Source organism: Durio zibethinus, chromosome 15, assembly GCF_047325235.1.
Source record: "Durio zibethinus cultivar Kanyao isolate XHJ-2024 chromosome 15, ASM4732523v1, whole genome shotgun sequence".
Classification (NCBI taxonomy): Eukaryota; Viridiplantae; Streptophyta; class Magnoliopsida; order Malvales; family Malvaceae; genus Durio; species Durio zibethinus.
In genome coordinates this window covers 17072681-17098394 of record NC_143176.1, presented here as the reverse complement: position 1 = coordinate 17098394, position 25714 = coordinate 17072681, and the positions used below count along the sequence as shown (strand labels likewise).

Genomic DNA, 25714 nt, shown 5'->3' with positions numbered 1-25714 from the left:
GTGTAACAGTTGATGGATATGGTTCAGATATAGTTTTACGAAGAAAGAGAGGAGTATATGAAAGCTGAAGTGTCTATCATTGATTTAAAGAATAAGTTTATGCTTAGACCAATAACAATTTATTATAATGAAAAGTTGACATCGAGGCTAGAAAAACCTATCTCCCAACCAGTAGTGACAATTAAAGTTCTTGGCCTTTTTTTATATTAGAATGATAAAGTAGTATTATGAAAGTATGATTGTGATGTTGTAGTTAATCTAGATACTGCAAACATAATGAGTATAAGAGGTATAACTTGAAGTGAGAGGTGTTATACTCCGAAAGCTTTAGAAAAAGCTAGAAAAAATAGCAAAAGTAGAAAAAAAGTCAAAATAATCCTATCACAGTCCCAGATAAAGAATGTCAGAAATTGATCTTTGAGAGTGAAGCTTGTGAATTTTTAAAGCTAACAAAACATAATGAGTATAGCATGGTAAAATAGCTGAACAAGATGCCAGCTAGAATTTCACTACTGTCATTATTGCTTAGCTTAGAGTCACACCGTAATGCTCTACTGAAAGTGCTTAATCAAGCATATGTGTCCTACAATGTCTTTGTTGAATACATGGAATAGCTTGTTGGTAATCTAACGATTTCAAACTATATCTTTTTCAGTGATGAAGAGATTCTTTTTAAAGGTTGAGAAAGTACCAAGGCTGTCCACATTACTGTAAAATGTAAAAATCATATAATGGCTACGATTTTGATCGATAATGGCTTATCCATCAATGTTATATCTCTGACTACTTTGGCAAAACTATCTGTTGATGGATCTTATATGAAACCTAGTCATATGATAGTTTGAACCTTTGATGGAACCTAAAGAGAGGTACTGGGAGATATAAAAATGCCATTGTAGATTGGCCCATGCAATTTCAATATGAAATTCTAAGTTATGGATGTCTTTCCCTCATACAGTTGCTTGTTAGGTAGGCCATGGATTTATATGGTAGGTGTTATTCCATCTTCATTGCATTAAAAAGTAAAATTCATTATTGGTAGAAAATTGACATGTGTGGTAAGAGAAAAAGATTTACTGGTAACTTAACTAGTAAATACTTCTTATGTGGAAGTAGCAGATAAAGCCCTGAAATACTTTTACAAATATTTTGAGATTGCCAACACAACACATGTGACTGAAGAATCTAAGTTATATTCATCGCACTTGTCTATGACTACTAAAATGATTATCAAACAGCTTACCAAGATGAGATGGTGACCTAAAGTTAAAATTGGAAAAAGTTTCCAAAGAATCATGAAGTAGTTAGCTATATATGAAAAAAAAAGATAGATTTGGCTTGGGTTATAAACCGACATGAGGGGATAGAATGAATTAAGAAGAAAAAAAATGGCTAATCTCGAAGGATATGACTTGGAGTTAAAGCCTATAGTCATTCATTACTTTATGATTATTTCTATTCTAAGGATGCATTTTCCCAGATTCGCTTGAAGCCCTGAGTCTAAAATTTGTGAAAGATTTTTCAGAGCTAGCCATTCAAATGGTGGATGATGGAAAAAAGCAGAGTTAAAATGAAAAGCTATTTGTTTGTGCACCCTTGTCCTTCAAATTTTGAGTTGGATAATTGAAAAGTTATAGAGCTGCCTACTGTCTTTAAAACTTTTAAAAAGTAATGTATTGTGGAACTTTAAATCTCTGATTGCTCTCTACAAGCATTAAGAGATCTTTTGTGATGTGTTTACGTTTGTCATTTTAATAAAAGACTTAGAAAATGCATCTGCATTTCTTCTATTTGCTTTCACTTTTATTCATTTGAATTATTTCACTTTTTATTTTGCCTTAATCATTTTCTTTCCATTCCTTTTTTGTGTGCCAATATTCTCTTCATCTCACCCTTTGTAGGGTCTTGAATAATGAACATGAAGATAATCATAAAAATAATCTCGGATTTGATTTCAAAATACAATTCATGTTGATGAACTTGATAATAAAAAAGATTCAGATAATTACACAATACCTTATGATTTGTTAAAATTAATAGAACACAAAGATAAACCAATTGAACCCTACTGAAAAATTATCGAATTAGTGAATTTGAGGGACGATGAAAACAGAAGAGAGGTCAAAATTGGTATATCTCTTTTACCAGCTGAAAGGCAAAAGCTAGAAGAACTACTCATAAAATATGTAGATATGTTCGTGTGATCTTACCAAGATATGTCAGAACTCAGCACTGATATTGTAGAGCATAAATTACCTTTAAAATTAGAATGCAAGCTAGAACAGCAAAAGCTAAGGTGCATGAAGCCCGAGATGCTGCTAAAAATTAAAGAGAAAGTGAAAAAGCAATTTGATGCTAATTTTTAGAGGTGACAAAATATCTCAAATAGGTAGCCATTATAGTGCCAGTACCCAAAAAGGATGGAAAAGTGAGAATGTATGTCGATTATCGAGACTTGAATAGGGTGAGTCCCAATGACAACTTTTTTTTATCCTATATTGATACTCTAGTGAATAATATTGCTAGGCACTCCACATTTTCCTTTATGGATGGCTTTTCAGGCTATAATCAGATTAAGATGGGTTAAGATGATATGGAGAAAACCAAATTTATGACCATGTGGAGGATATTTTATTACAAAATCATGCCTTTTGGGTTAAAAAATGTTGGTGCTACTTATCAAAGAGCAATGGTGATTCTTTTTCATGACATGATACATAAAGATATAAAAATGTATGTAGATGATATGATTATAAAATCTCATGAAGGAGAGGATCATGTAGTCAATCTTAAAAAACTATTTGACAGGTTGAGAAGATTTTAACTAAAGTTGAATCCTGCTAAATGTACATTTGGTGCCAAATCAAGAAAATTATTAGGCTTTATGGTTAGTGAAAGAGGAATCAAAGTGGACTTGGATAAGATACAAGCCATCCAAAATTTATCCCCTTCTTGTACCCCGAAAGAGGTGCGAGGCTTTATGGAAAGATTGAATTATATTGCTTGTTTCATCTCTCAACTCAGTAATCCCATTGTCAAGCTTCTTAAAAAATATAATCCAAGAGAATGGAATGATGAATGCCAAGAAGCTTTTGACAAAATCAAAGAATACTTATCAAATCCACTAGTGTTGGTGTCGCTCATTCTAGAAAAATATTTGATTTTATACTTAACAGTGCATGAAAACTCAATGTGATGAGTGTTGGGGTAAAGAGATGAAACAAATAAGAAAGAATGAGCAATCTACTACTTGAGCCAAAAATTGACTAATTATAGGTCTAAGTATTCACAATTAGAGAATATATGTTATGCATTGGCCTGGACAGCTTGAAGGCTCAGATAATACATGCTTTATCACACTACTTAGCTCATAGCAAAGTTAGATCCTATTAAGTATATCTTTAAAAAACCTTCATTGACAGGAAGAATAGCATGGTGGCAAGTTATGCTTTCAGAATATGATATTATTTATATGACTTAAAAGGCTATTAAAGGAAGTGCAATAGCCAAATTCTTTGCCGATCATGCAGCCAAAGATTATGATCCAATGAAACTGGATTTTTCTGATGAAGACGCGATGGCCATTGAAAAAAATGAACATGTTTGAAGGTCTTGGAGAATGTATTTTGATGGAGCTGCTAATGCTTTAGGTTATGGTATTGAGAAAATTTTGATATCTCCTGATGGACATTATTATCCTATCACAGCTAAGTTGAATTTCAATTGCACAAATAATATGGCTAAATATGAGACTTGTGTTATGGGTCTATAAGTAGCAATTGAAAGAAAGATCAAAGTGCTAGATGTGTTTGAAGATTTAGTACTAGACATCTATCAATTACGAGGTGAATGGGAAACAAGAGATTCCAAGTTGATCTAGTACCATAAACACATTTTTGAGTTAGTCAAAGAATTTTAAAAAATTCAGTTCGAGTATCTACTTAGAGAGGTGAACCAAATTGCTGATGCACTAGCTACTCTAGCTACAATGATTAAAATAGATGCAAATACCGAGATCTAACCCATTAAGCTAAATGTGAAAGATGTACCAGTGTATTGCTCAAGTGTCGAAAAAGAAGTTGATGGGAAGCCATGGTATTATGACATTATGCAATACATCAAAACTTAGCAATACCCAGAACATGCAACAGTAAATGATAAAAGGACTATTAGAAGATTAGCTATGAATTTCTTCTTTGATAGAGATGTCTTCTATGAAAAGAGTCGAGATCAAGTGCTCTTAAAGTGTGTGAGTGCAACTGAAGCGAAGAGGATTATTGAAGAAGTGCATAATAAAATTTGTGGGGCACATGCAAATAGTCATATGATGGCTAGACAAATTATGAGGGCTCGCTATTATTAATTGACAATGGAAAGTGAATGTATTGATTATACTAAAAAGTACCATAAGTGCTAGATTTATGCTGATAGGACTTATGCTCTTTCAACAACTTTGCACGTTTTGGCACCTCCATGGCCATTCTCTATGTGGGGCATGGATGTCATTGGTTCCATCACTCCAAAAGCTTTGAATGGACATAGATTCATCTTTATGATGATTGATTACTTCATAAAGTAGGTAGAAGTTGCATCGTATGCTAGCGTGACCCGATCTATGGTATGCAAGTTCATAAAAAAAGAGATAATATGCAGATATGAGCTTTTAGAGACAATTATTTCTGATAATGCCAAAAATTTGAATAGCAAAACGATGAATGAAGTGTGCACTCAGTTCGGGATCTATCATCGTAATTTTGTACCATATCGTCCAAAGATGAATGGGGCAGTGAAGGCTGTAAATAAGAATTTTAAAAGAGTCATAGAGAAAATGACTAATACTTACAAAGATTGACATGAAAAGTTACCTTTTACCTTACATTCTTATAGAACATCAGTCTAGATATCTACAGGGGCCACCCTATTCTTTTTGGTATATAGAATGGAAGCTGTGCTATCGATCGAAGTAAAAATTCTCTCGTTGAGAGTCTTGATAAAGGTAGAGTTAGAGAAAGCTGAATGGGTTCAGAATTGCTACGAGTAGTTAAACCTCATTGAAGAGAAAAAACTTACAGCACTTTGTCATGGTCAATTATATCAAAAGAGGATGATGAGAGCACGTGATAAGAAAATCCACCCTTGTCGCTTTAGAGAAGGAGATTTAGTGCTGAAAAGGATCCTTTCAAATCAACATGATAATAGAAGAAAATAGACACCAAATTGGGAGGGCTCGTATATGGTGAAAAAAGTTTTTTTCGATAGGGTATTGATTTTGGCAGAAATAGACGGGAGTGATTTACCTACTTCGATAAATTGAGATGATGTAAAAAATGTTTTACTTTAAAAAAAAAATAAAAAAAGAAAAAAAATGACATACTTAAGCTGAAACCTACAAAAGATGACTTAGACCAGAAGGGGAAACATCATCAAAAGAAGACCTTAAACATAGGGGCAAGTGTAGTATGATGAGCTATGACGAATTAATGAAGTCATTTAATTTGGTTTTGGAAAAAAAATCTGAAAATATTTTGTTCATGATTATTTGGGTACCTTTGTTCCTACTTATACACTTATTATCAGTTTAATTAAATATATATTTTTTCTTTCTGAAATAACATCTATCCATTCTTTTAGCTCAGTCGATATCTTTGTTCACCTCACAAATAAGAAAAATGTGTGATTGTATTTTGTTTGTCTTGAACTTAAAATGATAAAAAAGACAAGCACTGAAGATCTTAGTATTACTTTTTAAAAGTTGATAAAGGCATGTAACAAATTTCTGAAAAGAAAAATATTGTTGAGGAAAAATACAATAGTCATACAGTAAGAACAGATTGGTTATATGGCAATTGTTGAAAATTATGATAAAAAAAGCAAAAAGTGAGAGATTTTGAGAGCCCTTTACCACAATTGGAAATGAATGATTTTGATTGCATTACATGCATTGCATTTAAAGTACTAGCACATGTATCTATGAGCAATTATAACAAAGATAGAGACTTTCTATTCCTTAATGGAAAATAAGATTTTGATCTTCGAATAAAGATAATAATCAAACAAAAGATTTCAAAAGAGAAAAATTTACTTGTCTAAAGATGAAAACTTGATTTCAAAAACATATGAGATTTTTAAAATTGTAGAGCCTTTGCTTAGAAGAACCTTTTCCAAGATGAAGTTTTAAAGTTATTGAGCTTCTGCTTAGAGGAGTTTTTCAGAGATAGAGTTTTTAAACTTTAAAGTTATTGAACCTTTGTTTAGAGGAGCTTTTCAAAGATGAAATTTTTGAGTTTTAAAGTTGTTGAGCCTCTACTTAGAAGAGCTTTTTGAGATGGAATTGTTAAATTTTAAAGTTGTTGAGCCTCTATTTAGAGGAGCTTTTCCAAGATGAGAGTTTTAAAGTTGTTAAGCCTCTGCTTAGAGGAGCTTTCCAAAATGATGAATTTTAAAGTCGTTGAGCCTTTGCTTAGAAAAGCTTTTTCAAGATAAGAGTTTTAAAGTTGTTGAGCCTTTGCTTAGAGGAGCTTTTCCAAGATGATGAATTTTAAAGTTGTTGAGACTTTGCTTAGAGGAGTTTTTTTTAAATTTTCAAATTGAGCCTCTGCTTAGAGAAGCCTCTTTAAATTTTCAAAAATCGAGGAGCCTTTTTTAAATTTTCAAAAGTTATTGAGCTTCTGTTTAAAGAAGCCTCTTTAAATGTTCAAAAGTCATTGAGCCTCTGCTCAAATGAGCTTTTTAAATTTTCAAAAATGTCATTGAACCTCTGTTTAGAAGAGTCTTTTAAATTTTTTTTTAAAAAAGATGATTTTATGCCCAACGTTTCTTTTCCAAACAAAATGGTTGTTTCTTTATCTTTGCCTTATTCATGATTCTCAGAAATAGACAAAGATGGGTAGTTGTAAACATCATTTTGTATTATTATTATTATTATATATTTTTTCTATTTTTTTCTTTTTGTTTTTGTTTTTCTTTTTTCTTCTTCTTCTTTCTTTTTTTGGTTCAGTTTGACAAAAATATGAGTGCATTAAATGCACTTTCCACAAAGTAAAAAATCACAGTCATCGCTAGCTGCCGACAGCTACCTGATACCCTGCCCAATTTGGCAGCATAGATTTCGACCACCAAAATTTCGTAGATCAGTTAATAATCTGATATTTGAATCCTAGAAAATTTAGGATTTGAATCCTAGAAAGTTCTATAAATAAAGCTTGTTTATTTCAAAAAATGGGGGAGCCATCGATTAAAAAAACCAAAATCCTTACAAAAACAAAAAAAAAATTTGCTAGATTCGAAAAAAAAAAAACTTTATGTCAAACAAAAACCTAAGACAAAACAAGCCAAACAAACACAAATCCAACAAAAAAACTTAGCCTTTAAAAACGAGGACCATAGCACCAAACAAAAAAATAATAATACAAACACAAAAAAAATTCAACCGAACCTTTCAGGTGAGATCTGTGTTGTTTGGAGCCTATTTTCATAAAACCAAGCTCAGATCTAGACTATGGGAATTGAGAGGAGCATTTGGTAAATTTTTTAATTTTTTCGGCAATCGACGAAGGCGATCGACGACCGGTAGTCAATACGACGGATGGCCACCAGCTGATTAGTTTAGAGAGGTAGGGTCTAAGAGAGGGAGAGAGTTATAGAGAGAGAGGGAAGAGAAAAAATGAGAGAAATTTTTTTTTTTTTTGGTTTTATAGAAAGCTAAAAACCAAAATGATGTCGTTTCATTAAACGACTAAAACGACGTCGTTTGACCTAAGAGGATCCATGCATCAACCCTGACCCGACCCAGGGTCTGCACACTCTATCGGTGACCTACTTTTCTCTTTGACTTTTGATCGGTCCAACTGAACTGGCCCAGATCAAACCAGACCGATGCCTAAATCGATCAAACCGTTAAATCGCCCGACTGACATTGATCGGATCGTTGATTGATCCGATTCAGGTAAAACATTTTTTTTTTGAAATTTTTTATATTTATTATATATTATTCTAATAACATTTATGCATATTAAAATATTTATATTTGTTAGAATAATTCTTTTTTGTTGTGATAAATAATTAATAAATAAAAATAAATGATGAAATATATAATAAAAATTTTTGATAATTTTGTTAATTTTAGAATAAAGCTTATAAAATAATAAAAAATGTAGAAAAAGAAAATTTTAGCAACGTTGAGATTTAAAGGTATTCCAAGTAGTGATACCTACAAAATCTCTAAGTGAAAAGATTTTTTTAAATACTACCAATACATTGGAGTATTTATAAAAAGTTTTCAATACAATAAAATTTTTTTTTCTTTGTTATAAAATTGATTAAAAAAATAATAATATAAATAAGAAAAAAAGAAATTTTATCTGATGACGAGACTCTAAAAGTATTTTGAGTAGTGATGCTTTACAAAATCTCCAAGTGAAAAGATTTTTTTTAAATATTACTAGTGTATTGGAATAGTTAAAGAAAATCTTCAATATAATAAAATTTTCTCTTTTCTTCAAAGATTTAAATAAAAATAAAAATCAATAAAATTTCTAAAAAAAAGAATAAAATACATGCATCAACATATCAGCATTTGGCATTGCATACATAATAAAGTTTTTGCGAAAAGTAAATTTAAGCCTCCGAGGATGAGATTCTAAGGTATTCTGAGAAGCGATGCCTAAAAAATCTCTAGGTGAGAAAGAGTTCTTCATATGTTACTAACGTACTGAAATATTTTAAGAATTATTTCAATAAGAGGGTTCTAATTTATTTTTCTTAAATTTAATTTGAACAATAAATATGGAACAATAATAAAAGAAAACAATCAAAATTTCAATAAACAAAGAAAATCAAGGAAATTATTATTCAAACACCGAAAGTAAGACTATTTTTATTAAAATCAATGGATAACACGTAATTAATTGGTACCGTTTTAAACGGGTTTTGTAGAGGTGCTAATCTTTCCCCACATGTAACTGATTCTTGAATCCAGACTATTTCGCAAACCTTAAAATTATCCTTTTAATAAATTTTAATAATTTTAAGATTTAATTAAAAAGATATGCTTTAATAGGTGATCAATCACACCTAGCCAAAAAAGATTGGTGACAACTCCATATTTTTTATTTATTTCCAAATTCGTCAGGTGGACACAAAACTGTTACGACATTCTTGATTTAGTTCTTAATTTATTTTAGTCAATTAATTATTTAAAACTAAATATTAATAAAAATCATTGAATGTGTTAGAAATTTTGACTTTTATATATTTATATAAAATATATAAGACTAAATATTAATGAAATTTAGTAGAAGTTATAATTCAATCCCATTAAAAATCTAAAAAAATAAAAGCTCTTATAGTAAATATTAAGATCTTTTAATAATTCCAGTCCATTAACGACTTTAAAAAATTACGAAAAGGAAGAATTATCTACAAAAATATCAAACTTGCTCATTTAACTTTTCACAAATCCATATATATCCTAGCAAAGACACTTGCAATTAATATTTAATTAAATATAAAAACTTATTAATACTTATTTTAAAGGACTTGATCACTTTTAATTTTACTCATAATGAAATGTCATGTTGTGGTTGATTAATAATGTGTAAAAGTTATACGTTGTCTATCCATCAAATATAAATTCTTATTGAATGTGAATGAATTTTGGTAGAAATCAATATATAATGGAAAAGTTCAATCCCATTAACAGTCTTGGGAAAGTAAAAGCTCTTTATGTTAAGAGTTTTTTAATAATTCAATCCCATTAACAACCTTGAAAATTTTAAAAAATAAAAATCTAAACCAAAATATCAAAATTGCTTATTTAATTTCTTACAAATCCATATGTATGACAATGACACTTATCAACAAAAAAAACCTTATCATATAATTATATGGTAGACGGATGGATAGATAGATTAACTAGATAGATTAATGGATTCCTTTCACTCCTATTTCTTGGTTAAATTTTTTTTTTCCATTTCCTTAATATCATGTTCATTGTTGTTTAAATCTTAATTAATAATCTCACGGTCAAATTAGACCTTCTATCTATTGTCAAATTGTCATGTTTGAGAAACTAATAAATGAAAATTGAAGAATGAATTGGATTATCACTTATAATACAAGATAATATGGTAATAAATTACTCAAATCAGATAATAAGCCGTATGTAAAAGCATTATAAATTATCTAATGACAGTGAAAAAAATACTTCAAAGAAATTAAAATACACAAGAACTCCATCAAATTCAAACTTATCAATTTTTCTGAATACTATGTTATATAATTGATTTAAAAACATTCTAATCAATTTTAGAGTGTATAGATTTTTAAAATGATTATTTTATTCAAAATTTTAGAAAGAAAAGCTAAAAAAAGTAGAGGTAGCAAAATGAATTTGAATTTGAAATTATTGTATAGTCTAAAAAAATCCTATAAATTATCCTTGCTTAGTACTAATTATCTTAAGTTTACTATTCTTTTATTAGTAAAATTATATTTATAGATGTTTAATGATTTAAAAATTCAATGTATAGAAAAAATAAATACTTTATAAGTTAAAAATAAATTTAAAGTTAGTAAATAAAATCATAAAAAATATTTACATAACTTTTTACTAATATTTTAATAACTACAAATAAGTAATTACTTATATAAATTCATAAATAAATACGTAATAATTATAACAAAAAATTTTACATATAAAATAATTATTATTTCATTGCTTGAAATATAATTTTTAATAATTAAAATTTTAATGATTATTTTTCATTTTCATCTCAACGATATCCTTATTTTCATCTAATTCATAATTTTTTTACCCTTTAATTTAATATTAATATCATTGTTACAACTTCATTCAGTTACATTAACAAATTCTTTTATCATTATTATTTTACCGAAACCAATTCATCATCTATCTTATCATAGCTTTAATTAATTTCAAAACAAATATTTTAGTAAGCTTGCGCTTTATCCAAGCTTTTCTATCCAATGCAAATGGCAAAACTAGGGCGGCTGGCAGAGCCCATACACCTATCCCTACCTAGCTTTTGAAGGTTTTGTTTTGGAATGATCACAGTTCACACAAGGATTAAAGGATGTTTTTACTCCAAAAAATTTATAGCATGACCCAGATAGCCCAAATTTGTTTTGTTTTCTTGGTACTTTCCCTAACACAAATTTGTAATGTTGTGTAGGTTTTTTTTATTCTTTTTAAATTCTAAACCCAATTTATACTTATTGTTAACTCATCAAGGAATTTGTTTGCTTTTGTTTGATCAATCAACTAAATAAATTTTGACACAATTACTTTATTACTATTTTTTTTTGTTTTAAATTATTTTTATTTGTTCAAAGAAGAAAATACAATTATATAAAACTTCAAAATACAACTAACTATTAATGTAAGGTTTCTCCAATATTTACTACTAGGTTCCTCTCACATATAATTTTCGATTTTAACTTTGCAAAAATTGAAGAACTTTTAAATTGTTTAGTGTTTAGATGAGGAGTCTATTGAACCCTGAGGTTTTAAGTTTAAGTTTTTTTGTGAGTAGGTTTGATTCAATTTTATGTTGAATTTATTTATTTATATTTAAATTTGTTAAGTGATTATTCAATGATTTTATGTATGTAGACATAATAATTAATTGATTATAATTATAATTTCTTTTATACTTGTAATTTCATAAAAAAAAAATTATTTAAAATTTCAATTTCATATTGGTTATAATGTAATTTTACTCGGATTATCTTTAGTTTAAAAACGAGAAAAAAAATTAGTAGTTCTAGTTAAATATAATAAGAGAAAGTATGAATAATTTTCTTTTTTTACTTTTCAAATGAGACAATATTTTTGGACAACCAAATGTATGCAAGCTAATCGGTATCTATGAGACGGAGAGAAAATACAACAAGCCTTATCCCAAAGGCAAATATTTGCATACTACACTTTTTACTTTTTAAAAATTGAGATTATTGTATTTGACTTGACACATATTTAATTATTTTTTAAAAAATAAATTAGATGTAAATCTATCTCTTCTTTCCTAAATAAAGAAAGAAAATTGCAACTAGCTTTCAAGGTGTACTTTGGGTAACACAAATTTTCATTTAATCCTCAAGGAAATTTAGGAAATTTGAGGGACCATATCCTTGTACACTAGCCATCTCATGAGATTACATAACTCATTAAATTTAGGGCTAACTTCCCCTAACTTTTGAGACTTTATACACTGACAAATAAAAAAAAACCAAACCCTAAGCCTAAGATTAATGCTGCTAATTAAAAGTCAGACCACTTTGCTAATTTCTTTAAGGCTAATAGTAGGTTAGTTATGGATGGTTGAATTAATATCATTTCAACAAGGTAAGTAGTTGAGGATCCCTTAAAACAATATATATATCCGGCACTTGAGTGATATGCTTAGCTTCCCGTCTCCTTTTTTTTTTTTTCTGATAAAATACCCAATCACTTGAAGTTCAATATATATGTACATATATAAGATTATTTGTTAGGCAATGGAAATTTGTGGCATAGTTACCGGTGTTCCTCTAATTTCAGTATTCATGTTCACCGGCATCCTTATAAATCTCATCCAAGTAACTCCACTCCTATTTCATTTACAGAGTTCATTTTTTTTATACACCGTCAGTAGAGTTTTTGTTCTGGGAAATTATCATACTCCTTTGTGCTTATTATATATACTTTCAGGTGGCTTGTTATCTAACTATCCGACCACTGTCGAAAAGTAGATTCCGAAGGATTAATGGAGCAATTACGGAGTTGTTATGGCTAGAGGTTGTGTGGATGATGGAATGGTGGTCAGGCTTTGAGGTTTCCGTATTTCTTAAATCTTTTAGGCTTTTTTTTTTTTTTTTTTCACAAAAAAAATCGTACCTATTGATAATAGAAAAGATTATAAATATTAAAATTTGAATTTTAAATCTATTATATATCAATTTTAATGGATACTACATGAATTAATTTGATTGAACTATGGGTTCAATTATTTAATATTTTGTAGTATATTGTTTCCACTTATTTATTTTTGTAGCCTAAGTTACTTGGTTTCTTGTCACAGGTTAAACTGCATACGGATTTCAAAACTCATCAGTTGATGGGTAATGCCAAAAAAAAAAAAAAAATCAAATTTCTGTAATTCCCGGATATATATATATATGTAAAGATGGTATTTTTATTTTATTTATTTGTTTATTTTCTCAAATTTGCAGGTAAAGAACATGCTATTCTTATGCCTAATCATGTGTCTGATACTGATACGATCCTTACATGGATTTTGGCAGAGGTAATTTTAACTATCATTTCGCTTGCGAAACTATATTCTATAAATTACTTTAAGAAATAACTTAAATTTGTGTCTATATTTATTTTTATATATTTTTGCAGCGTATGGGCTGTCTTCGAAGTGCACTCACAATCGTAAAGAAATCGGTGCAATACCTTCCTGTCAGTATTTTAACTTGGCTAAATAACTTCACTCATAGATTGTGTGTTTAATTTTCTCTTATTATCTCTTGTACAAATGAACTTCCTATCTTAATTTAAAATATAATATGATAATACAATATAAATATGTAAATTATTTATATTTTATATAATATGAATATACAAATTATCAGATTTAATTGATAAGTAATTATGACTTTAATCCAATAAACATAATTATTTTTATATGCATTTATCAATATATAAAAGTGTGAATTTTAAAAGTATTAAAGATAATTAACCTAAATATCCCTATGAATTTTTAAATTAATAAATTTATCCTTAAATATATAACTTTTATTAATTAATTTAAGCTTAATTTAAATCAAACAAAGTTAAAAACAGAGTTGATGTGAAATTAAATTTTTTAAAATTTTAATTCACAAAATGTTAAAAGTGATTCACTAAAATATCTTTGGTAAGTTTTTTTTTTTTTTTTTTATAAATTTTAATTTAAATGAATTTTTTATTATTAGATTTTTTTTATAATTAAACTAAAAAAGTAGTAAAAATGATCGACTAAAATTATCGTAATAAAATTTTAATTTAAAAAATATTAAAAGTGATATATTAAAATATCATTAGTAATTTTTAATAAATTTTAATTTAAATAATTTTTTTATTATTAGACTCACTTTTTATAATTAGAAGGATTTTTTACATCAAATAAAAATACAAATAAAATGAGATCAATGCTTAGTTTGTATAGAAATATAGCAATTATATGGAATTTGTTTCTTTTGTTGTTATAAAAACAATTTTATATATAGTTTCTGTTGACAAATAAATTCATTAAAGATAATTATAATTAAGTCATTGAAGCATATTTGTTTTCCTTTTTATTTTTTGCCTTTCATTTTTTTTTTGTTTTAATAGATTTGTTAGCTATATATGTATGCTAATAATTTTATTATTTATATATTTTATGAATTGATAATTTAATTTGATTATTGATAACATAATTAAAAATTTTTAGTCCCTTGAAATAATTCTTTAACATATTATTCTTCCAATTTAGTTTGGCCTCTGTAATTAATTTTTCTTTTATTTTTTTTCTAAAATTTTATAACTATTATTCTCATAAATAATAACTAATATCAAATCAATTGCACATCTTTCATCAACAATTAATATTATGTGATTCATTGAACACTTTAATTAGATTTTTCATCAGTAAAATTAAATTATTCAAAAGGTGAAAGAGTTACCAATAGCTTAGGATTGGTCCCGTCAAATTACCGTAAGAATTATTCACATTGATTGAAATAATAATTGATTTAATTTTCTTTTAACTTTTATTTTAATGTGCATATATATGATTAATTTATATTTTAAGATTATTTAACTTTTCTCAATTATATTAAATTGTTTGCTTTTGTTTGTCACCAGGTGATTGAACAACCTAATTTGAGTTACTTTAAGTAGAGAATTATCATGTGAAGTAAAATTAATTGTTTTTGGTTAATTCTTTTAAGATGTCACAAAATTCATTAAAACTATCTTTTGAATGTGGTTATGCCAAAGTTACACTCATTCATAAAAATTTATATTGTTAATACTAAAAATGAAATCATTATAAATTTTATAGGTATTACATAGCAAGTTTGTTGTACTGAAAATTGAAATTTTCTTAAAAAAATATAATAATTTCCAAGGTTAGGAATTTATTTTATTTCATTTTAATTTTGAAAATTATGTATTTTAATATTTTATATAATAAAAAGTTATGTATAATAAAAATTTTCAAGGAAAGAAAAAAATTAAGCTTTCAATTGGTAGAACAATAATTACATTCAATTGATGGAAGCACTAATGGAAAATTATTTTAAGCAAAAAAATAAGACGAAAGATTGATTGATTATACATAATTTTATCTTCTCCACATGAAAAAAAGGTTTAGTGTTATATGATATTTCAATAAAAAAAATATAAATATATTGATTTTAAATTTTCTAGGATTAATATGAGATTTTTCTATTAAGAGAAACTGTACTCCTTCATTTTCTCTTTTATATTAGTTGAAAAATGTTCACTATTATATAAAAAATTTTAAGGTTGCTATATTAGGCAATATTTGTTCAACAGAATTGAAATTCATTAAATTAATTATCACTATTACATTTAATATAAAAATATTAACATAAATTATAATTTAACTAAACTTAATAGTGATTTACAAGATTAATTAACAAAATTCATTTTATAAATTCTTATTTAATTGTGTATTTGGTATTTTAATTATTTCAAATTTTGACTTTTCATAATTTCGAGTTGAAATTTAGACTTATGATTAGGGACCAATTAGATTTAGTTAAGTTTTATCATTTACTTCTATTTATAGTATACTCAATTATTAACTTATGCATTTGAGCAAATTTAACTCAATAATAGGTGCATACTTTTCTTTGTTTTAAAAGTTGTATTCAAATGACTAAATTTAAATAAAAAAGAAGTATACTTGATTACTTATAATTGTAATTTTACTTTAGAGGTGCTCTTAAAATTAATTAATTAATTCAACCACAAAGACAATATAAATAAAACATTGAAGATGAAGGAAAAAAAACTTAAATAAAAAACTTTTAAATTGTTACAAAAGATGAATAAAAAATATTAGATTCTGATTGGGTTATTATTTCAATTTGAATTTTGTTTATATTCAATTATTTTGGGTTTTAAATAACTACTAAGTTGTTAACTTTTTAAAAGCAATTGAAAACAAGTTAAGTTGGTTTATTTTTATAATTATGTGTATTATATTATTTTTAATTAAATTAAAATTTAAAATGAGTAAAAATTTTATTTATACTCAATTTAAGTTTTAAATTGTTTCAAGTTTGAGTTGATTAATTCATGTTAATTTAATTATAATTTTATAATATTGGTAATAAATTTCAAAATAGAATGAGAACACAACACAATAAAAATTAAAATACAAAAGTGATAAAAATACTAATGATAATTGTAGAAGAAAATCCTTAAATCAAAGTCTTGCAAGATTAAAGAATATATATATTTTTTAAAGATTTTGAAATTTGTGTTACAGAAATGTAAATTTAGATCAACGAATTTATAATCATTAATTTTTTGATCAAGTTGCTACTATATGGGTTGAGAAAAATAATTCAAACATTTTATTTAAAAAAGATATCATAATTTATACTCATTTAGGAAGATCACATAGAATTAAATATTATTTGAGTTGTTATGGCCCCTTACAATATTCTTTACTCTTTTCAAATGAAGAAGTTGGTTAGCATAAAAATACAAAAAAAGTCCTAGGCTATATATATATATATATATATATATATATATATATATATAATCATTTTCAATGATGATAATAAAAATGAAATAACAATTAAAAATATATCATCTTTTCGTTTAATAGTAAAATTTTTTATGAAGAATGAAAAGGTAATTATTATGAATTTAACATTTTTTAAAATTGTTGTTTGTTTAATTTTTATAAATTTTATTTGGTAAATTTGTTCTTATTACTTTTATCATATATAACAAAATTTTTACCCAAAATTATATGCTTAAAGATAGAAACATATGACAAAATACTTCAAAATTTTTAAGCTTTTATATGTAATTATACTTTGCTAATAGGTATGAAAAATATATATACTAATAATTCAATCAAATCATCAATAAAACTTATCTTAATACATACTATTTTTTCATGAACTAAAAAATTTGAAGAATATCTTAGAAATATTTTCTTAATATATATTGTATATATTTATTTAATTTAGTTTTGATACTTGCATTAGTATAAAAGTTATAATTTTAGCTTATTATTACATGTTAAATTATGGATAGTAAATTAAAATCATTTACTCAAGCTTTTCAAGTTATTTATACTTAAATTTTTTGTTACTTTCTTTCTCTATCATACAAATTACTTTCTTTTTGAATATACATAAATAAATGATAATATAATAGTAGATAATTAAAATTTAAAAATTTAAATGTAATCAGTATAATTTAGTAATAATTATTGAAATTTAGTAGTAAATTAATAATATTTAATGGTAAACGAATGATAATTTAGTAGATAATAATTTATAACTTTTTAGTAAATCAGTAATAATATAATAATAAATGCATAATACCTTAATGGTAAAACAATTATAATATAATGTAAATATATAATAACATAAAACTAAATCAAGGATAACTTAATAAAAAAAAAGTGATAACTTAGTCATCAATTATTGATAATTTAGTAATAAATCAATGAAAATTTAATAGTAAATTAGTGATAATTTATTGGTAAATCAGTTTAGCTTAATAATAATTAATTGATAGTAGAAAATAATAAATAACTTTGTAGTGAATCAATGATAATTTAATAGTAAATAATTGATAACTTAGTAGTTAATCATTAAAAATCTTAAAGTAAATCAATATAAATTAGTAGTAAATCATCGATAACTTAATAGTTAATCAATAATAATTTAATAGTAAATCATGTATATTTAATATAAATTAGCAATATTTGATAGTAAATCATAAATAATTTAGTGATAAATCAATGATAATTTTGTAGTAAATAATTAAAAATTAAGTAATAAATCAATGATAACATAATAGTAAATATATAAAAATATAATAATCAATCACTGATAATTTAATAATAAATTAATAATTTAGTAGTAAATTACTAATAACGTAATAGTAAATATAAATAATTTTAATTAATAAAATATAATTTGAGCCGGCCTGAACTTAAAAATCTATAACCAAGCTTAGCTTGGTTATGATCGGCCAATAACCCTTAGTGACAATCCGATCCATAGACAAGTATATTGCCTAGCAGAAAACTTATTCCGTTTTGAAAGATGTTTTTATTTATTTCCTATTTATTTATTTTTATTTTTTAGTTTTTGCTTTTTATTTTAATATTTTATTCCGATTTGAAAGATGTTTTTATTTTTTTACTAGTTTTTTTTCTTATTTTTCAGTTTATCCTTTTTATTCAATCTTAAAAAAAAATTTTTAAAAAAGCAAAAAACCGATTAAAGTAGTGCATCAATTACTAGTGCTCTTGTCATTGATAAAGTTACTGAAAATTTTTTGCTAATAAGTTGACTTTGTTACGTCTAAGAGAGATAAATTAAATTTTATGCTTACTTTTCATTTATTGGAAAAGATTGCTCGTTTCCAGTTATGTATGTAGTCTCCTACATACATGTACACACTATGTGAAGAATATTAAAGAGTTGGACCCAATTCTTCATACATGTATACAATATGTGAAGAATATTAAAAAAGAGAGAGATATTAAAGATTGTAATTGATTAAAGTTAATTTATATGAAAATTCTAAATTGTCCAATTGTATAATTACTCACATGTTTATGAGTTTGGTTACTTATTTCTACTCTCATAGCATTTGCGACTTGTAAGTTGTCAGATTATATTGTTGTTGGGACTATTGGGCACTGATAGCATTATCCTAATTCTAATTATAATTATTGAATTACACTATCAATAGCTTCTATGGAATAAAAAATATTATATTTCTTTTATGATTTTCTCAAGAAAATTTTCACGAAACTCAATGCTTCCAAAAAATATTGGCAGTTCTTCGGGTGGACAACTTGGTTTTATGAATTTATTTTCGTGGATAGAAATTGGGCCAAGGATGAAAGCAAATTGAAGGTAAAATGTTTTTACTCTCTTCATATTTATAAAGATTCTCCTTTCATTTACTAAATAAAACTGGTAATTGGTGGATTGGAACATTTCAAGTTTGGGATATTTCAAGTTAATTTTGGCTTGGGTCACAAATTAATTTCGCTTGTTGTTTTTATGTTATTAATTTGGGTTAAATGGAATTGGGTTTTCGGTAAGTTGAATGAATTTTTAGAGGATTGTGTCAAGTTTTTTTTTTTTTTTTTTAATAAAAAAGATTGTAGTTTGAAAATTAAAGAAAAAAAATGCAGGGCTTAATTTTAACTAGTGTCTACCAATACAGGTTAAAGTAATATTTAAAAAATGGCAATTCATTCATTTTCTCATCTTGAATTTGATAAAAATAGTGTATCAAATGTAAAATTTTTTATAAAATAAAAAATTTTAATTATTTTGAACCAATGCTTAAAGAAGTAATGATTAATAGTATTGTTATATAACAATTGGGTAAATACCAACAAAAAAATTTAGCAATTGGGTTAATGTCAACTCATCAAATTTGCAAGAATTATTCATGGCTAGGAATATCGTTGGGTTCCCATGCCCTTTTTTTTTCTTGTTGGTAACTATCGTTTAGAGCAAGCTTAGTTTTGCACGGATCAACAGGATCAGCAGTCAAGATGAGATTTTAGGTTTAACTACATTTGTTTATGCACATTAAGCATTTTTGTGGCAACTTGGTTATGTGTATTGCAGTCAAGCTTTGAAGCGCTTAAGGATTTTCCTTTTCCTTTTTGGATGACTATTTTCGTGGAGGGAACGCGTTTGACGCACGATAAACTCTTAGAAGCTCAAACATTTGCTTCTTCGAAAGGGTTGCCAATTCCTAAGAATGTGCTCATCCCTAAGACCAAGGTAAAATATATATATATATATATATATATATATATATATATATATACACTATAAAATGTTTAATTAAAAGTTAGTCTGCCAAGCCAGTGACATAAAAGTTTAACCTTCGAAGATTTCAACAGTAATTGCAGTGTTCAGTTTAGTTTTAATTAACAAAAATTATCTTATTCTAATAAATTTTTTTCCCTAAGAAATTATATTTCTAATAATTCATATATATATTTATTTATTTCATATCTAATCCGTATAAAATATATAAATTTTTATATTACAATTTGTGTATATATATCAAAAACAAAATACATTTTTTATTTTTACAAATTCACGTATCATTTTTATTAATTTTAAATCATATTATTTTTTTATATTTTGTGCTATTTTAATATCATGTTTAAAATCATTAGGTCGATTTATTTGATGAAAATAATCCCTTCAAAAAGGCTTCAAAATTTGGGAGAACGTCTTTGGTGAAAACAGAACTAAAAATTCCCTTTTTGAAGCTAGTTTTTTTTTTTGCTTGTTTGTTTGTTTGCAATATTCAGGGTTTTGTTACAGCAGTACAAAGTTTGCGATCCTTTGTTCCAGCAATTTATGATGTTACATTTGCTATACCAAAAGATCACCCCTTTCCGACTTTACTTAGAATTTTCAAGATGCAACCTTGCAAGGTATTTTATTTGCAATTTTCAACTTTACTCAGAATTTTCGTGTTATCTATCCATTTTCATGTATCAGTATTTTTAATTACAAAGGAATTTTTAATTTTTACTTTTTGACGCAATTTTAATTACATAACACAGATTAAGGTGCATATAAAGCGATATTCGACGAAGGATCTGCCAGAATCAGATGAAGGCATTGCTCAATGGTGTAGAAATAGGTTCATTGCTAAGGTATGCACTTTGCAAAGCATAATTTTGTTATTATTATTTTTTGTAATGGTTAATTTTAAGATTTATATATAAGATAAATTAAAAAAATATATCAGCAAAAATAATATATATCCGTCCAAAATCTGATGTCCCTTTTTGTGTCACTATGGCATAAATACCAGGATGCTTTATTAGAAAATTTTGCAGCAACAGGCACATTTGATGATGAGGAAATTACAACTTTTCGTCGCTCAATAAAGTCATCGATAGTAAGATATATCATACAAATACATTATAATTAGCTCAAAAAATTAATAATATTTTCTATTTGTACTTAAAACCCAATTAATTTTGCTATTCAATTACTAATATTTCTCATCTAATTGGTCATTTTCCTGTAGGTTTTCTTCATTGCCACCTCTTTACTTTCTCTTGGAGCTTGGATATCATGTCAAAAGGTTTCTTTGCTTTCTACTCGGTGGGGATGTACCATTTTAGCAACCACAATAGGAAGCGTGGCAATCATAGTACACATTTTCCTTGAATTTACAAAGTTACCACCACAAAAGAGCAAAGCTGCTTTATAGATATATATATATATATATATATATATATATATATATATCAAGATATACAAAATAAACCAAAACAATCTCTCCAGTGATAAGAATCGAGCCAAATTTAAGCAGAGTTCTTAGATTTGATGCATGAGAGTTTATGGAATTCAAATATTTAATATGTGTACTTGGATTGTTAAAATGCTTTTAGCTTTTTGTTTTGATGTGTGTTTTGGATGCAATTGTTATGCTAGATCTTCATAATAACGGAAGTTTTAGTTACATATCACATTTCACGTATTTATATTTATTTATTTTATGATAAATACAAAAATTATTTCTCATAACCCTCTGAATACTCAATCGACCTTTAATTCTATTATACCAAAATAATCTTCAAACTTTTAATTTGCATTTAAATAAGTATTTAACTTTTAATTTGTATCTAAATAATCTTTTAACTTTTAATTTATACATAAATAAATCCTTAATATAAATCAATCTTTTGTTTAAAATAAGAGTTTATTTGCATATAAATAAGTAAATAATACTATGAAAAAACTTGCTTTGAACCATATCCAAAATCCAAATGATTAAATTTTAAAATTAGATCAATATCACATCAATGAATTTAAAATTCTGAATTTTTAAAATATTAGGTTTTTGTAGACACCAATTTTGTCCGGGTCTACTGTTTTCATTTCACTATAATAATAATAATAATAATAATATTAATAATAATAATAATTTAATAAAAAATAAAATAAAATAATTATTAATAAACAAAAAAATAAAAAAAATAGAAAGTAAGGTGGCTGGCACTGCTGCTGCCTCCGACCAGCCACCCTACAACCCTCTAACTAGCCCCTTGTCTACCCACGCTTACCAGCCTACAGCCACCCTACAACTACCTTACAGCCACCTTGGAGTTCTTTAAAATCCCCAGCCCCTCTTCCTTTCATCTCTCTCGAAACCCCCCTTTTCGAAAGCTCTCGGAACCCCTTTGAAAAACTTCCAAACATATTACCTTCAGCACCCTATCGTTTAGAGCTCAAATACCAAGTCAAACTCTCCCTTTAACAACCTCTAATAGAACTCATACCAACAAAAAAAATACAAACAGAAAAACAAAAACAAAAAAGCATACATAGTCCTCCTCGCATGGAGGAACCCAATGCCAAAGCTACCTGCAAAAGCAAAAAAAAAAAAAAATTCACGTCATTCTTGTTTCAACAAGACAAAATAGAAAAAAAAAAGAATAGAAAACTTTGAACCCCGATCTACATCGATCGGGGTCGTTTCTGATGAAAAGGAGATCGGATCTAGAAAGATCGCGTCGAAAACAACTTCCTGGTTACTTTTGAAGTTTTTGACCACTGACGACAGTGGACCAGGCGACGGCCGACATGGTGCTCCAGCGATCGGATGGCGAGACGGCCGGACCTCCCCCTCAGAGGTCTCTCTCTCTCTCTCTCCCTTTTTTTTTCTGAAACAGAAAATAATGAATAAAAAAAAATCTTTAGCTATATATAGGAAAGCAAAACTAAAAACGATGTCGTTTAGGGAAAGACCCAAAACGATACCGTTTTAACCAAAGAGGATCCGTGCGTGGACCCGAATCTGACTCGAGATCTGCACAAATCGACCTTCCAACCTGTTTCAGTCAACCTTGAATCGATCTAGATGAATCGCCAGTGAATCGGTCTGAACCACTGAACTGTTGAACCGCTGATTGAACTACAGAACCGGTCGGATCGGTCCAGACTAGCGTTGACCGGACCGTTGACTGGTCCGATTCAGGTAAAAAAAATTTTTTTTTGAATGTTCTAAAATTTTTTTATATTATTTTTTATGTTATTTTGAGTTTGTTTTATTTATTCTTGCATGATAAATTTCTAAATTTATTAGAATAAATGTTTAATTGTTTTAATAATAATAAAATAAAAACAAGTAAGATAATAATAAAAAATATATATATTAAAAATGCTTAAAAAATAATAATTATTATTATTATTAGTTTCCCTGCCTAGATGTTGGAGGGAATATAAAATATATTTTTAAAAAAATAATTTCGCCTAGATGTTGGGGAATTATTATTAATAAATTTTAATAAAAAAATAAATATACAAGAAATGTTTTAAATTAATTTTCAAAAATCATTAAAATCGAACATGTTTCGAAAATTCGCCTAGATATTAGAGATTTTTAGAGATGTTCATATTTTCTTAAAAACGAAACCTTAAACACTAATTCATAATTTTCAAAATCCTAGGTTTCTAAAACCCCTAAAATCCAAAATCCCCTAAAATCTAAATTCCTAAAAATCCAAAATCCCTTAAATCCAAACCCCCTAAAATTCGAAACTCTTAAAATCCAAAACCCTCCAAAATTCGAAATCCCAAATCTTATACTCTTAAATCCAAACCCCAAAAATGCAAAATCCCTAAAATTCAAATCTTTAAATCAAAACCCCAAACCTTAAAACCCAAACCCTAAAATCTCCAAACTCTAAATCAAAACCCTAAACCTTCCATATCCTAAAATTCAAGCTTTAAAACCCTCTAAACCTTAAAACCAAACCTTCAAAACCTCTACTCAAGTCCTTACTCAAAACATCATAAAAATCCTAAGGACACGTGTGAAAATTCTATTTGAAGCAATTTGTTCCCGAATGCTGCCTAGATGATGGGGTATTTAGGAAATTTTACTTTGTTAAGTCTTTTCACACGATTTCTTAATTCACATTAATAATAAGATTAATAAATAAAAAGTATAATAGTAAATTGAGATCTTAAATATAAACAATCGCACCTAAACTCTGCTTAGATGTTGGAGAGTTAGGGTGGCCTCATTATACTTAAGAATCTAACTTTTGAATTACATCTAATCCTACATAACATTCATTGGCATACATACCTTAGCATGTTATTATCAGTATTTATTTGCACTATTATGTTTTTAATTTTTATTTACTACTTGGTGATAAAATATTTTATAATAAAAAAAAGAATAATACTTTTTAAAAAAATTTTGTGATATTACAAAATAAAATAAAAATAACATTCTGAAAAAAATAATTCTTGGTATTCTGCCTAGATGTTAGAGAGTCACCAACAATTTTCTATAAAGAGTGTTATTTCATTTTAAGGATTATTGTGTTAAATCTTAAGCAAAAAGAGTTATTTTAAATTTTGTTTAGATGTTGAAGAATTTTAGGATAATTCTTTAACTTAAAGATTTTCTCAATATTTCTAAATAAAAATTTTAGCAAAATTTTATTTTTCCAAATGAAGGGAATTATTGTTAAATTTCAAATTAAAACCATTTTTATCCAAGATCGAAAATAGTGCGTAATTAAATGGTACCAATTTATGGGCGTTGTGGGGGTGCTAATCCTTCCCCACACGTAACCGACTCCCAGACCCAACCTGATTTTTCGTAAATCAAAATTTATCTTTTTGATAAACTTTAAATCCATTTTTATAGTTTTATTAAAATGATAAACTTTTGGGTGGCCAATCACACCCTAACAAATATTGGTGGCAACTCTCTTTTATTTTTCTCCATTTTAAAACTCATTTTTATGTCTGGCGGTCTCAAAACCTTAACCTCAGCCTACACTACACACCCTGAAAAGCCCATTTTGATTAAATGTGGATACCTGGATTGAAGAGCAATATCCTTGAATTTGTATATACTTGTTGAATTCTTCATTGATAAAAAAAATATAGCTCTAAGGTGAAAACCCAAAAAGGGCAGTTTAGAGCTAAAGTTATTTTTGAGGCCTCATAATAAATTTTAGAGTTTCAAGGTTCTATCCGAAATAAAAGGTCTTGATACAAAGCCTTTTGAAGGACCAGTACCCATTAAAGACCTTCTTTAAAAAAAAAAAAAAATCAGCCCTATCTTCTTCTCAAATCTTGTTTGAAAAGTAATAGCTAGTTTTGACTCACATTGGAGTATCACGTTTTCAATAAAAGAAGTGTTTTAAAAAATTATCTCTTTTGTGAGCCCAAGAGAAATCCTTACAACCCTCGTCGAGCTTTACATGAGATATACCACTAGTGAATTGAATTGTCAATTACCTCATCCATAAGCTTTTCAAATAGTAATCATCAATTTTCAAGAGATTTAAAAGTCTTGAGTTTTAAATTTTTTCATTCAATTACAAAGATACTTTATGTGGGGTAATTTTTGACCACTTTTAAAAATTTTAGAGAA

The 25714-nt window shown here is 26.8% G+C and overlaps 1 protein-coding gene across 1 annotated transcript; it reads left to right on the top strand.

Moving 5' to 3' along the window:
• The first annotated feature begins 12420 nt into the window (after positions 1–12420).
• LOC111302001 (1-acyl-sn-glycerol-3-phosphate acyltransferase 2-like) lies at positions 12421–21775 on the top strand. The gene is made up of 11 exons (XM_022897947.2): positions 12421–12597; positions 12710–12832; positions 13080–13119; positions 13231–13304; positions 13406–13465; positions 19099–19176; positions 19906–20064; positions 20607–20732; positions 20865–20957; positions 21119–21205; positions 21338–21775. The coding sequence occupies exons 1-11, from the start codon at positions 12517–12519 to the stop codon at positions 21521–21523; spliced, it is 1107 nt and encodes a 368-aa protein (XP_022753682.2). The 5' UTR covers positions 12421–12516; the 3' UTR covers positions 21524–21775.
• The last annotated feature ends 3939 nt before the right edge of the window (positions 21776–25714 follow it).

Coding starts and splice junctions, on each gene's coding strand:
- LOC111302001 (XM_022897947.2), top strand. CDS start 12,517: ATGGAAATTTGTGGCATAGTTACCGGTGTTCCTCTAATTTCAGTATTC. Junction 20,065..20,606: donor TGCTCATCCCTAAGACCAAG/GTAAAATATATA, acceptor TGCAATATTCAG/GGTTTTGTTACAGCAGTACA. Junction 21,206..21,337: donor GCTCAATAAAGTCATCGATA/GTAAGATATATC, acceptor ATTTTCCTGTAG/GTTTTCTTCATTGCCACCTC.